Here is a 14133-nt window from a genome sequence, read left to right as displayed (position 1 = left end):
GCAGGAATAGGAGGAATCTCCGGCTGGACTTTGCCAAGACCGACATCCTCACAGTAACCTGAGTCCGAGGAAGAGATCACCAATGCTATATTGCTGCTTTGTTCAGAGGGCACCAATCCCCAGCTCCCACGGGGAGCCAATGAAAATAAAACCCCACTACATTCCCTGCTTGGGCATGACTTCCCTGGCCCCACTCTGCAGACTGGGGAACCTCACCCGGGTGCACAAACCCCAATAAAGCTCTTTATTGCCTGCTTTATGGCTGATTGGCATTTCTTTCTTGGAGGAGCCTAAGAAAACCTCTCATTTGGTGCCGAAACCGGGGAGGGGTTGTCTGCTGAAGACCGCTCCTCTCCCTACTCCCTGAGAAAGCCTCATGGCCACCCCACCAGTCTGGACGAAGAACCAGGGTAAGTGCCACTGCCCTTAAGTTTCTGGTCCCCAAACACTGATTCCAGGCCCCCGTCTGCTGGAGAGTCTCCACCAAATTGCAGCGCTGCGTTGGGGTGACCCTTCCAGGAGAGGCTGCTCTCCCCTCCGCTGAGAGGCCCCAGGCACTGAAGGAGACGTCCCTGGGCCTGGATGCTCATTTTTACCGACCGAATCAGCAGATTGGGTTGAGGGACGCCGATTCCCATCTGCTGCTCCTCGTGGGACCAGAAATGGGGGGGCAGGAGTCCAAGCCAGATCCTGAATCACCTCTAGGGTGCCTTCTGAAAAATTTGAAAGTAATTGATCTTGGCCTCAAGTGAAAATGGCTGATTTTTCTATCCACTACGGCCTGGCTGTTATATCAGCTCAACAATCGTGAGACATGGCCTCCTAAAGGCACTTTTAATTTCGTTACCCTGACTGACCTAAATAATTTTTGCAGACGGACTAGCAAATGGTCTGAGGTCCCCCACATTCAGAGCTTTTGGGCCTTGCGCTCCTGCCCAGCTCCCCGGCAAGTTCCCTTGCCGTAGCGAAACCTGACCCCGTCCAGCCTCCTAAGCCTGCTGCCCCAGAGCTTTCCTCCCCCTTTTCTGACTCGCCTGAAGACCTTGCTACCCCTCCTCCTCATCAGCTCTCTGCTAGCAGCCACTACAGCCCCGGGCCCTCCCTTCTCAACCAGTTTCTCCCCCTCCCCCTGAAGGCCTTGCTGTTCCTCCTCCTCCTCCTCCTTATCAGTCCCTGCCATCAGCTACTTCAGTCCTGGCTCCCCCTTCTCAACTGGATTCTCCCCCTCCCCCTGAAGACCTTTCTTCCCCTGTCAGCTCACATACTCGCTCCCACCTGAATCTAGAGCCCCTAGACTCCTGCATTTGCCGCCTCCAGGAAGTGGTGGGAGCAGAAGGTGTAGTTTGGGTCCATGTTCCCTTTTCACTAGCTGACCTCTCTTCAACTGAAAAACGCCTAGGCTCATTCTCCACTAACCCTACCAATTTTATCAAGGAATTCCAGTACCTAGTCCAGGCTTATGACCTCACATGGCATGACCTGCACATCATTTTAATTTCCATTATGACCCCGGACGAGTGCAACTGTGTCTGGACTGCAGCTAGGGCTCATGCAGACCAAACCCACACCACCAATCCTCTCATGCCAGTAGGGGCTGAAGCCGTGCCAGAGGCAGAACCAGGCTGGGGCTACCACGTAGGACAGGCGGGTTGGAGACGCCGCAACCAAATGGTCAAGTTCCTGATAGCAGGTATGCACCAGTCTGCCCAGAAAGCAGTCAATTACGATAAGCTCAGAGAGGTCACCCAGGGCCCTGGAAAAAATCCAGCACTGTTTCTCAACAGATTAAATGAGGCATTGGTGCTCCATACTGGCCTTGACCCGACTTCTAACGCTGGGGCCCTGTCTTAGCTACTCACTTTATCTCCCAGTTGACCCCAGATATTAGAAGAGAACTGAAAAAGGCCGAGGATGGCCCCCAAACCCCCATCCGAGATCTGGTAAATATGGCATTTAAGGTTTTCAATAACTGGGAAGCAGAGGCTGAGGCTGCCCACCAGGCTCACCTACAGCAAAAAGTAGCCCTGCAAACCCAGGCCATACTAGCGGCCCTGTGGCCAGCGACAAACACCGGCGCGGGGGTGAAGCCTAAGTCCAGGCCAAAGAACACCCCACCGGGGGGCCTGTTTCAAGTGTGGCAAAAAAGGGCACTGGGCTCTCAGTGTCCTCACCCCAGCCACCAAGGAAGCCTTGCCCCGATTGCCAGCAGCTTGGCCACTGGAGGGATGCCTGTCCCCTTAGAGGTTCATCCCCAGTGTCTCCACATGGAGGACCAGCTGATCAAGGTGTGGACTCTTCCCTGGTCGCTCTGGGTCTTCTTGGACTCCTAGGTGACTGAAGCAGCCTGGATTCGAAGACCCCTATCACCCTCACTGAGCCCAGGGTAATGCTACAGGTAGAGGGTAAGTCCATTTCTTTCCTAGTGGACACGGGGGCTACCTTCTCTGTTTTACCATCCTTTTCAGGACCTCTTACTCCTTCCCAGATCTTGGTCATGGGGGTTGATGGGACCCCGTCTAGCCTGTGGCGAACCCCCCCACTTAGCTGCAGTCTGGATGGCTTTTCCTTTTCCCATTCATTCCTTGTCATAATCTCCTGCCCTATTCTGCTCCTAGGATGAGATGTTCTGCAATTATTAGGTACCACTCTTCAGATCATGCAAAACCCAACTGCTTCCTCCCCCTTTATCCTCCTGCTGTTAGGAAATCCAACTCCTCCTTCAGCTCCGCCCATTTCCCCTTCCCTTGTCAACCCACAAGTATGGGACACTTCTATCCCAACTGTGTCTTCTCATCACCCCCCGGTTGTCATTCGCCTGAAACGACCAGACGTTTTCCCATCTCGACCCCAATTTCCTATTTCCCACATGAACTTAAAAGGATTACAGCCTATCATCAACTTCGTGTTCCTGTTAATTCTCCCTGCAACACTCCCATCCTCCCAGTTAAAAAATTGTCCGGAGCCTACCGCCTGGTCCAGGACCTTAGACTCATCAATGAAGCAGTCATCCCTATCACCCAGTAGTTCCTAACCCCTATACTATTCTCTCTCACATTCCTCCTAATACAACCCATTTCTCAGTTCTAGACCTCAAAGATGCCTTCTTCACTATCCCCCTACACCCAGAGTCCCAGTTTCTTTTCACCTTCACATGGACAGACCCTGACACTGCTCTATCACAACAGCTCACGTGACAGTCTTGCCACAGGGGTTTAGAGATAGCCCCCATTTATTTGGTCAGGCTTTAGCTTGGGACTTAGCTTCCTGTGACCTAGGTTCCAGCAAAGTCCTCCAATATGTAGATGACCTCCTTCTCTGCAGCCCCACTTTATGGGACTCTAGACAACATACTGGAGATCTCCTTAACTTCCTTGCCCAAAAAGGATACCGAGTCTCCCCTGACAAGGCTGTTGTCAAGCCAACAAGTCACCTACTTAAGTCTCACCCTTTCGACTACCTCACGTAGTCTCACAGTGGACCGCGCTCAGCAACTCCGCAATCTCCAACCACCTACAACAGGAGATCAAATTCTATCTTTCTTGGGGCTAGTTGGATTTTTCAGACACTGGGTCCCCAACTTTGCCCTACTCGCCAAGCCGCTGTATGAAGCAGCCAAAGACACTCCTACTGGCCCCCTCACATCCCCCAAGTGCAAAAAGCCTTTACTGTCCTGCGGGACATGCTGTTACAGGCGCCCTCCCTGAGTCTTCCCAAACCCTCCCGTCCTTTCCATCTGTTTACAGACGAGAGACAGAGAATTGTAGTGGGAGTCTTAGCTCAACCGGTAGGCCCAGCACGCTGCCCAGTTGCCTACGTATCAAAGCAGCTTGACCCTACCCTAGAGAGAATTACAGAGTTACAGAGAATAAGTAGCATAGATGGTAGGCAGAAAATAGACGGTGTGTGTGGGGGGGGAAGGACAAGAATAGTAGGGGAAATATAGAATCTAAAAAACTTGTGACACATGGACATAAACAAAAGGGGGGGAGTGGTGGAGTGGGGGTGTGCAGAGTGGAGAGGACTGAAGGGGGGAAGGGGGACAACTATAATGGTGTAATCAATAAAATATATATTAAAAAAAAATTCAATGGCTGTCATTGCTTGTTGGGTTTGGTAGTGAACTGGCCTGAATGCCCGTGTCTTTTCCAGTTACAAAAGTGGAAGTAGGGCAGGGTTACTTTGAAATAGGGTCAATGCTATGCTGTCGGCTGCGTATTCTCCTGACCAGTAAACTGTATTGTTTCTGTGGGGGAATCAAAGTGATTCCAGGGACAATTGAATTTTTTGGTGAATTATATATAATGGAAAGGTAAAAAAGATGAACTCTTTATAAATGTATATGCAGAAAAAAGCCCATTTCCCTATCTATTTTTTAGAGTGTTTTGTTGGAACAAGTGGGCAAGAGTCCTATTTCTAAAATATTAAATGGCAATAGAAATGTACAGGACTAATCAAATATTGGCAGATGTATAATCCAGAGTTGTCTCCAAGTCTCTGGGCTCCATCGTTTTGAAATGTGAACACCCCCAGAAGCTAGAGCTCCCAGCTCCCTGACATGTTGGGGGCTGAATCTGGGTTCTATCCTGGTGTATCCATTTCTTCTCAGGAAGATGGAAGAATTTGGATTTATTTCAGATGAAGGCAGTTAACCAAACAATGGCTACTATATTTTCCAAGCAAGTGTAGGGTGCAGTCAATGAAGGAGGGTACAGAAAGTTCAGGCTGTAACAGGAAATTGTGCTGTCCAGTCCTGTTATGGTAAAACAGGGTATTCTTCATCCTAAGAAGACATATACTTGCTAAAATTTGTGCAGTGTAAAAAGATCTAATCAGTTTTAATATGTAAATAATGTGAAATTTTATCCCGATTTGGTAGTCACTTTCTGTCTACCTATAGGGATATACTTGGTATTGCTTATTCAAAATTAAAGATATTTCTTTCTTTTTTACATTGCTGTGGAGAAGAATTTCTTTGTTAAGACTTTTAACTCACGAAAAAATATGAAGAAATAAATTTCCTGCCAATGCTTCAAATTCTTTTGAAAATGAACAAAGCACATAAATTGACATCCTTGTTAAGAACAATTCAATCCGTGATGGGTACAGTATTATTCTATTTATGAAAGCATTTTTGTCAACAGCATTTCTCATTCACTGGCATTATTATGTGTCTTTTTTATTTTCTACTTTTCTGTGTATTGTGAACCTTTTTATTGATTGTAAATTATTTTGAAATAATAAAAAAACAAATGCACAACAGTAAAGTACATTTTCTTTTTTTTTTTTTTACATTTTCTTCTAAAAAACAAAAAGCGTTCATCAGGAAACATTCTCTGCTATGTATTGTGTATTGTGATTTATTGTTCGTTCATTTCTTGGACAAGTATTTAGTAATCCATGATGATGTATACAGTCAGTCATGTATTCACAATGTTCAACAGTGCACAGATCAGTTATATTAGCGCATATGAGATAGAAAAGGAGACTTGCGATAATGATTTTTTCCTAGTCTGCTTGGTCTGGAGAGGAACTGTGGGCAATTGATAACGTTGCAGGTTGCAGGATCCAATAAACGTGTTTTATCCTGGTGAGGAAATAAGGAGACACGGCTCAGGCAAAAGCAGTTTGCAACTAGGTAAAACTGTTTTGTCTGGGAAGTAGTTTCATCGAGTTTAGGACGCACACGGTGCTGGGTATGTTTCCATGCTGACTCCAGTCACAGCCGTGGGATGGTTCACAGGCTTGGGAACTGGCCAAACGTAGAAAAATTCGCTTGTATTTGGTGATTTAGTACAGGAATTATTCTTTTCTAAATTAACAGAAAGAATTTGTTAATTGGCCTAAGAGTCAGTAGGTGATGAAATCAGTGGGGCTTAAAATATGCGATGGGTTGGGAGAACTGGTCAGTTCCCAATACTCTGATGTGAACGAGTCATGGGTACGCAGGCCCAGTAGCTCCTGTCAGCTGTGCGTGGTCCAGAGCTTGCACCTGCTGCCCTGCTTCTCTGCATTCCAGAGAAAACTTAACCCCTGATATAGTAAGTTCAAGGCCAGAGAACCTGCCATGGAAGCTCCTACATCCATGATGGAGTGAGCCTGTGTTGTACAGAAAAGAACTTCTCCAGGCTGCAGACATTGTTTAATGTTTTTGCTCTTTGTTATATTCTGTGTACAGTCACTGGCAGTGTTTAGCCTGAGACTGCAGAGTGTAGAAGAAACCACCTAACACTGTTTTGTCAGCCTTCCTGCTTTGTTACGCCTTTTCCTATGTTGTGGGAAAAAACACTCCTCTAGTTTTCTTTGTGTTTCTAATGAGTTCCTGTATCTTATCCCCTTTGCAACACTGGAGACTTTCCATGATAAATAAGTGCAGCACCAGTAGCAGGTGAGAGAGCAGCACTGGTGAGGCAGGCTACAGATCTGAGGAACTAGGGAAAGGAATATATACAGACACGTCCAAGCGGCTCACTTCTCAGAATGCGGAAGCATACGTGTGAAACTGCCTTCTCCCACGATTGTTGGAAATGTCTCTGATGGACCTTTGATTCTTTCAGTAACTTAATAATGATTAATTTTTGAGTGGAGCAGAGGCCTTTCCCTGAAGCCTAATCTTGAGAATTGTGTAAACTTCTTCCAGGAGATGGTGGTTTCTGGTGGAACTGTAAAGTGCATGAAGGTGTTTTTCTCTGCCTTCATCGTCCTTTACCTCACTCCTGAACTTCCTTTCTCTACGTGAGGATCATTTTATGTCAGCATTCTTGTGGTAACTCTTTCTCATTTGTGTTGCTGGCCACGCGTGTTGGAGAGACTTGATACAGAGGGAGAACTCGCCACTGCCCCTCGTCCCCATACACACCATCCAGGTGTGCAGTGTTCAGACAGCTCCCCTGGTGGTCCCGGTGGGTTTGGAGACTGGACCAGGTGTGGGGCTTTGAATGAGGAAAATGAAAGGCCATTGAGCATTATCTCACAATCCTCAAGAAGAAAGAGCTGTGCTGTTGATTCCACCTCTCTGTTGGAATGTTCAGTGAGAATTTCATAGCAAAAGCATAGTTTTCTTTCAGCTGAAACACCCTGAATGCATAGAACAATTATGGATAAAACGAGGGTGCAAAAATACTGAGTCTTTCCTTGCTACTTTAAATATAATTGCACTGCAAGGCAAAGGTGGTGACCTCATGCTGGGTAAATGTCTTGGGGGAGAAGCTTGGAGAACCCAGAGCACTTGGAGTGTCCCGATCCTCAGACGGAACAGGGCAGCGGGTGGAGACAGGCATGTTTCCTTTCTGCCCCAGCAAGTCCCTGATGCACTAGTTCTTAAAACTGTGTTCTTTATTTTGAGGACCTAAATGGAGCAGTTAGTATAGTAAGAAAGTGCTAGCAGGGGCCCCGTTAGATGGCAGCTCATATATTCACCACTATGTGTTGCACACCTGGTGTTCACAGGGTGCGCTTTGTGATGGGAGCCAAAGAGACGATGATGAAGATCACCAAGTAGATGAGATCATGAGGCAGTTAAGGGGACTGCTGTAAAGGGGTCATTTCAATTTCGCAATTATTCTAAAAGTGCTGTGTTAGCAGGGATGTCACAGAACAATAAGAGCCCAAGGAAGAAATCTTATGCACTCTTGGGAAATCAGGAAATAGCAGAGGGTAAGGAGAAACAGAAGAATGCAAATGAAGGACAGGGGGCAAGCAGCCAAGGTGTCTGAGGAGATCTGTGTCCTGTGTGCAAATGTCCAGAGTCAACAGAATACACACGGTGTGTGGAATTACAAGCAACTCATTCTAACCACAAGAGTCTTAAGCCTTACATTGCTAAAAAGAATTCTTAAAATGTGGAGCTGACTCTGAAAAAATTTTCCTCTAATTCACCTTCTTTATAAATATGGGGCAGGAATTTGGAGATTATTCCAGTTGACACTCCAGTAGACTTTATATCTGAACCTAAATTTGGTACTAGAATTTCAGGGTCTTACTGAGAGGCCCAAAAGGCGACAAGGTTAAGATACACATCTTGCAGTTTCTGTTTCCTGCTGTGATAAGTAGACCCTTCCTGTTGAGCTGACGTATGGTATTTCTACTTTGATCCTGTCATGGGAAGGTTCCCTTTCCATGTATTTTTATTTTATTTTAATCTATTAATTATATTTATTTATGTTTAAATAGGTAATAATTTATACAAGACATAAAAGGCACAGAAAAATATATAATGTAAGGTTAGCTCTTCTCTCATATCTAACTTCAACTATGCACATTCATTTCTTTTGTGTTCATGGATACTGTCTTCTTTTATATTTTTCCAGACAGATGATCATAAATGCACATATTATTTTCTAAATTTGTTGGTACATCTATACATACATTCTGCATCTTTTTTCATTTATGATAAATTGTGTAGATTTCTTCATGTTAGCAAAAAATAAAGCTGCTGTTTTCATTTTAGTGACTATGGAGTCCTTTGTCAGTCTGTCTCAAGATTTACTTAACTAATCTGAGAAGAAATTTGAAGTTGTTTTCTGTCTTTTGGAATTGCAGCAATCCTGCCACAGATACCATACTACATATGTCATTTTCAACTTGAGTAAATAAATCTTAAGGTTTATTCCTAAATGTGGACTCGCTGGAGCAATGGTATTTGCATTTGACATTTTGAAATGTATTTGCCTCAGTTTATATTTCTCACTAGCAAATAGGAGTGGCCGCCAGTTTCCTGACGCCTTTGCCAACCCAGCCTCCCACCCAAACTGTTATTTCTAGACCGTCTGTCAGGCGACACAGGTACCTCCTAGTTTTACTTTGTACATCTTTTATAATCAGTAACGTTAAATGTTTTCATCTCTTCTTATATTTACACCCATTTAAAACATGTGGTGGTGGTTCTCTGCGCCCAGATTCCTGGGGACCGTGTAGATGAGGAAATCATCTCTGAGACTGTGACGCAGATCACCAGTGTTTCCCTCATGGACCCGTTTGTCTTTTTGCTTTCCTTATACTGTGAGCATGAATAAATTGTTATCTTCTATCACTCTTTATTTTTAAACTTTTCTTGGACGAAATCAGCATGACGCACATACTTTAAAAATGAGCTACAGTGTGATGCTATTATAACATATATCCTTTTATAACATATTCACTAAAAATTCTCAGCCAACGTGAAAAAAATTCTGCCTCCTTTCTTCATTGGAACGTGGAGGGCCCCAGCAGTACACCGGCTGCCAGACAAAAGAGCTCTATAAATATTGAGGGCCAAAAGTTTTCGGTTTCTTCAATCTCCTGTTTTAGTTGGTTTATCTCTTTCCTCATCTTCTCAGATTCCTCTTCAAATCCCTCAATGCGTAGTTCTTCTTGAATCTGTAAAAAAGGAGAGAGTTCCCTTTTGAAAGTCCCACTTATTGGCACATTGTATTTAACAGCCGTAGCAGGTAAGTACATGTTCTATATCTCTACTAACTTAGTTGCTCCTTGATGTGTTTGTCCAAAATTTCCAGACATTTGGACTTGGTAGTGGGAGTATCCATGATTTGCACCTTCCTAAGATGCCTCAGCATGACCTCACTGGGAGTGGGGAGGACTTGGGCTGGGTCAGCCCTGACAACTATGCCGAAGATGTGTTCCAGTTCTAAGGATGCTGTTTAGGAAGAATGGAGGTGTAAAATTATTAACTAATAATTATTTTCGGTTCCACTAAAATAGGATGACCACACACACATGCAACACATAATGGGAACTGGCGACGCTTTAGAGAACACCAGCTATCAAACTCCCGCTGAGACCAAGAATGCATTGTACCCTAGGTGTTCAGTGTAACTCAGGCAGATCTGGAAACTGATTCAGCAAATCGTAGAGCTTTCAGCATCCTATATATCATACCAGGCACAATCTGATGTTTTCAACCAGATGGATCTACATTGAGTCTCTTTGATGGTTGTGGCAAGCATCCTAGGACTATAGGGCTGAGATCCCAATTCATTTGTGGATGAAATGAAACCCTATTGTCAACACAGACTGGTTCCAGAGCCTGGGGCATGTTATTTGTTCTCTGCAAACTCTAACACTACAAAAGGTGCTGAGTTCTGAAGATTTAGGGCTTTAGAATGATTCAGATTAATTTGACAGTTCACTGAATCACGCCTTTGCATTTTCTTCAGGGTTTATTACTTCAGTTAAAACTTTTTCTTCCCTTCATGAGGAACCAGGTTACTTGCCTTTAGGCTTGCCCAGGCCCCAGCCAGACTGACCTTCAGCTTGTGCTCCAGTGTTCCTCCCAGCACCCTTAGTCGATTCTCGCTTTCTCTCTTCATCTTCTCTTTCAGCTGGATTAAGTTCTCCTGGAAGCTTTTCTCTTGAGCCTCCGATTTTTCCTCCTGTTCCTTTTGTTTCTGCCTTACCAGCTCCTGTTGCTTCTCAGCTTCCCAGTTTTTGGCACGCTCAGCTGTTCCCCAAGAGTTTCACAGAGGAAAGAATATACATTATGCCGAGCTGTACCTCTTGAGCTGAAATTAAAATCACTTTAAAATGGTAAGGAGAAATCTCTGTTTCAGAAATGTGATGGAAAGGCATTAATTGGCTGAATAAGCTACTAGAATTCCCATAGTTATTTTCAGTTTAGTGGAGTGTTGGCCAGAAAAGACAGGAAGTGCCTGTTCCAGGAACGTTTTGCTTTCATACCTGTTACAGGACCATGCCGGCACCTCCCCTCTCCTCTGTGATCAGACCCCTTCCCCGTACCTGCTAGATCTTTCTCCTCAGCAGTGAGGGCTTTGTCTGCTTGCAGGATGGATTCCTTTGTTGCAGCCTGTGCCTGCAAGAAGCTCTGGAGGACTTCATTTGCCTGAAAAACAAATAAATCAAAGGCTCTCGTTCAACAAAACTACCAATTTGACTCTACATTTTTGTACTGCTTAGGACCCCACAGTGGTTCCCTTCCTTCCATGGCCACAACTAAAAAAAATCTAACCTCTTCAGTTAAAATAAAACCCTCTTTGGCAACCTCTTCCTCAACTTTCCAGCTTCCTGTCCTAATGGTGTCAGCCACCAGCCACCCACGTTGCAGACAACCAGGTTTATGCGCAGTTCTAACATTCCTCCTCCGTGGTTTGTAATATCTGCACATTCTTTATCTTCTGACTGGATACTTGTCTACCCTTCCTTTACTCAGATATAGTTTACTGGTACCTCAACTAGTAGCTTCTACTTCTTCTTCCAGAAAGTTTTGCTAAATATTCTTCTGAGAATTCAATGGATGCTTGGTACACAGACCTGCCTTACCAGCTCTACCACTTGTTGGCTGTGTGTTTTTTAGGTAACTTGTTAGCCTCTCATTGGATCACATTTCTCAGTTGTATATGGAGATGACAGTAGCATCTAAATCATATTCTAAGATTTAAATTGATAATCCAAACACAGCACCTAAGATGATATCTGTAATAGAAAGTGAGTGCTCAATATATGTTACCTATCACTGCCATTATTATCATTGCCATCATATATCCCATAATATCCAATTGACTATTTATGTCTTTTGTCAGTGAGATCATAAGCTTTTTAAGAATGTTGTTTCTTCAATTATCTCTTATACTTAGCAAAAAAACTATCACACTGTTGGTTAAATTAAAGAATGCTCTCTTTCATCTAGATATCTGATAATAAATCATATATTTCAGAAGAAATATTGCTGATTTATTTAGAAGTGTCTAACTAATTGTGGATATAAAAGCTAAAAATGTAGGACCCACCGTGCTCTGCTTTAACTTCATAAATGATGCAGTGTGTTCTTAGATTTTTAAAAGAAAACAACAAAGACTCTGACCCTAATCTGCTACTCTTCCCCCCTCTTTTTTAAATCCTCATGTGAGGGCATTTTTAAATTGTTTTTATTTTGCAATATACTTTATTCATTATGTTATTATAATTGTCCCATTCATTTTTCTTCCCTTTATATCCCTCCACCTTGTAGCTCCATTCCCTCCAGCATTCCGCCCCTTAGTTCATTTCCGTGGGTCATACATATAACTTCTTTGACTTCTCTGTTTCTTACACTATTCTTAACCTCCCCCTGTCTATTTTGTACCTACCAATTATGCTTCTTATTCCCTGTACCTTTGCCCCAATCTCCCCCTTTTTCCTTCCCAGTAATCCTCCTCCAGGTGAACTCCATTTCTGTAATTTTGTTCCTGTTCTAGTTGTTTGCTCAGTTTTTTTTCTTTTAGTTCAGTTGTTGATAGTTGTGAGTTTGTTGTCATTTTACTATTTATAGTTTTGATCTTCTTTTTTCTTGGACAAGTTTCTTTAACATTTCATACAATAAGGACTTGGTGATGATGGACTCATTTACCTTATCTGGGAAGCACTTTATCTGCCCTTCCATTCTAAATGACAGCTTTGCTGGGTAGAGTAATTTTTGATGTAGATCCTTGCTTTTCATGACTATGAAAACTTCTTTCTAGCCCCTTCCTGCCTGCAAGGTTTCTTTTGAGAAATCAGCTGACAGTCTTATGAGAACTCCTTTGTAGGCAACTCTCTTCTTCTCTTGCTGCTTTTAAGATTCCTTATCTTTAATCTTAGGCAATTTACTTATGGTATGTCTTGATGTGTTCCTCTTTCGGCCCAACTTCAGCTTCTCTGAGCTTCCTAGACTTGTATGTCTATTTCCTTTGCAAGATTGGGGAAGTTTTCTTTCATTATTTTTTCAAATAAGTTTTCAATTTCTTGCTCTTGCTCTTCTTCTTGCACCACTATGATTCAGATGTTAAAATGTTTAAAGTTGTCCCTGAAGTTCCTAAGCCTCTCATTTTTTTGAATTCTTGTTTCTTTATTCTATTCTGATTGAATGTTTATTTCTTCCTTTTGTTCCAAATTGTTGATTTGAGCCCCAGTTTTCTTCCTTTTACTGTTGGTCCCCTGTATGTTTTCCTTTATTTCACTTTGTATAGCCTTCACTTCTTTCTTTATTTTGTGGCCATACTCAATCATTTCTGTGAGCATACTAATTATCAGTGTTTTGAACTCTGCATGTGATAGGTTGGCTATCTCCTTGTTGCTTAGTTGTTTTTCTGGAGTTTTGATCTGTTCTTTCATTTGGGCCACATATCTCTGTCTTGATGCATCTTTTACATTGTAAGGGGCAGAACCTTAGGTATTTGCCAGGGTGGAACAACCTACTTTGCCTAGTTGTGTTGCTGTATGTGGGGGAGGGGTCAGAAAGGGAACAATGCTGCTTGCTCATCTCTCACCCAGCTCTCAAGAGACTGGCTGTTTTTCCCACCACCACAATCTGGACGGATTTTCATAGCCAGAGGTTCTGAGACTATTTTCTTTGCGCTGGAACCCTGGGTTGTATGGTCTGTCCTGCTCCCAAATTGTTCCTCTTATCTGCATGCAAATGTGGGGCTGCCTGGTGCACTAGCTGCCACCTTATTGTGCATGTCTTGGGCCCTGGCTGCCTGTCTCTGCCCCTCCTACCAGGATGTATGAATGTTTCTTCTTTAACTCCTTCATTGTCAGACCTCCATATAGTTCAGTTTTCTGGCAGTTCTGTTTTTCTGTTGTTGTTTTTAAATTGGTTGTTTCTTTCTTTTGGTTGTATAAGGAGGTGAAGCGTATCTACCTATGCTTCCATCTTGGCTTGAACTCTCCATTTTTTCATTGCTTTTAGAGAGAGAGAAAGGGAGAAAGAGAGAAACATTGATACACTGTCTTCTTGTACATGTCCTTCCATGGATCATGCCCATACCCTGGGCATGTGCCTTGACTGGGAATTGAACCCATGATCTTTTGGGCTATAGGACAATGTTCCAACCAACTGAGCCATACCAGTCCTACCCTCTTTTTTTTCTCACCTTAATTCCTTTCCTGGGCACCAGATTATAGGATTGTTCAATGCTGTCCATTCCTTCTAAGTACAGATTGTATCCTCCAGGTACAGAGAATGTTCCTCTTGAGATCTTTTCCATTAAGGGCTCTGAAAGCTGCTTAAGCTGTACCTGGCAATATTTGACAGATTCCTCTTCATTGTGCAGCAAGAAATCTTCCTTCCTTATCTCTATGGTTTCCTGTCAGGGAAATGTGGAGAAACCCAAAGGAAAGAAGCTGTTAGAAGAAAAGACTCAATGATAATCCTCTTGAAAGAAG

The 14133-nt window shown here is 43.5% G+C and overlaps 1 protein-coding gene across 1 annotated transcript in view; it reads right to left on the bottom strand.

Moving 5' to 3' along the window:
* Nucleotides 1-9099: 9099 nt before the first annotated feature.
* LOC118997328 (guanylate-binding protein 7-like) overlaps nucleotides 9100-14133 on the bottom strand; it is a 32989-nt gene continuing 27955 nt past the window's right edge. Inside the window, exons 8-11 of the mRNA XM_037060904.1 lie at nucleotides 13842-14054; nucleotides 10732-10834; nucleotides 10242-10435; nucleotides 9100-9354 (exon numbers count right to left, since the gene is read on the bottom strand). Coding sequence (XP_036916799.1) covers nucleotides 9181-9354; nucleotides 10242-10435; nucleotides 10732-10834; nucleotides 13842-14054 — 684 coding nt within the window. The 3' untranslated portion in view covers nucleotides 9100-9180. The remainder of the gene's footprint in view (nucleotides 9355-10241; nucleotides 10436-10731; nucleotides 10835-13841; nucleotides 14055-14133) is intronic.

The sequence above is a fragment of the Sturnira hondurensis genome, unplaced genomic scaffold (genome assembly GCF_014824575.4).
Source record: "Sturnira hondurensis isolate 20B ecotype Veracruz unplaced genomic scaffold, ASM1482457v3 Scaffold0013063, whole genome shotgun sequence".
NCBI classification, from domain to species: Eukaryota; Metazoa; Chordata; class Mammalia; order Chiroptera; family Phyllostomidae; genus Sturnira; species Sturnira hondurensis.
This window is presented reverse-complemented; position numbering and strand designations above follow the sequence as displayed.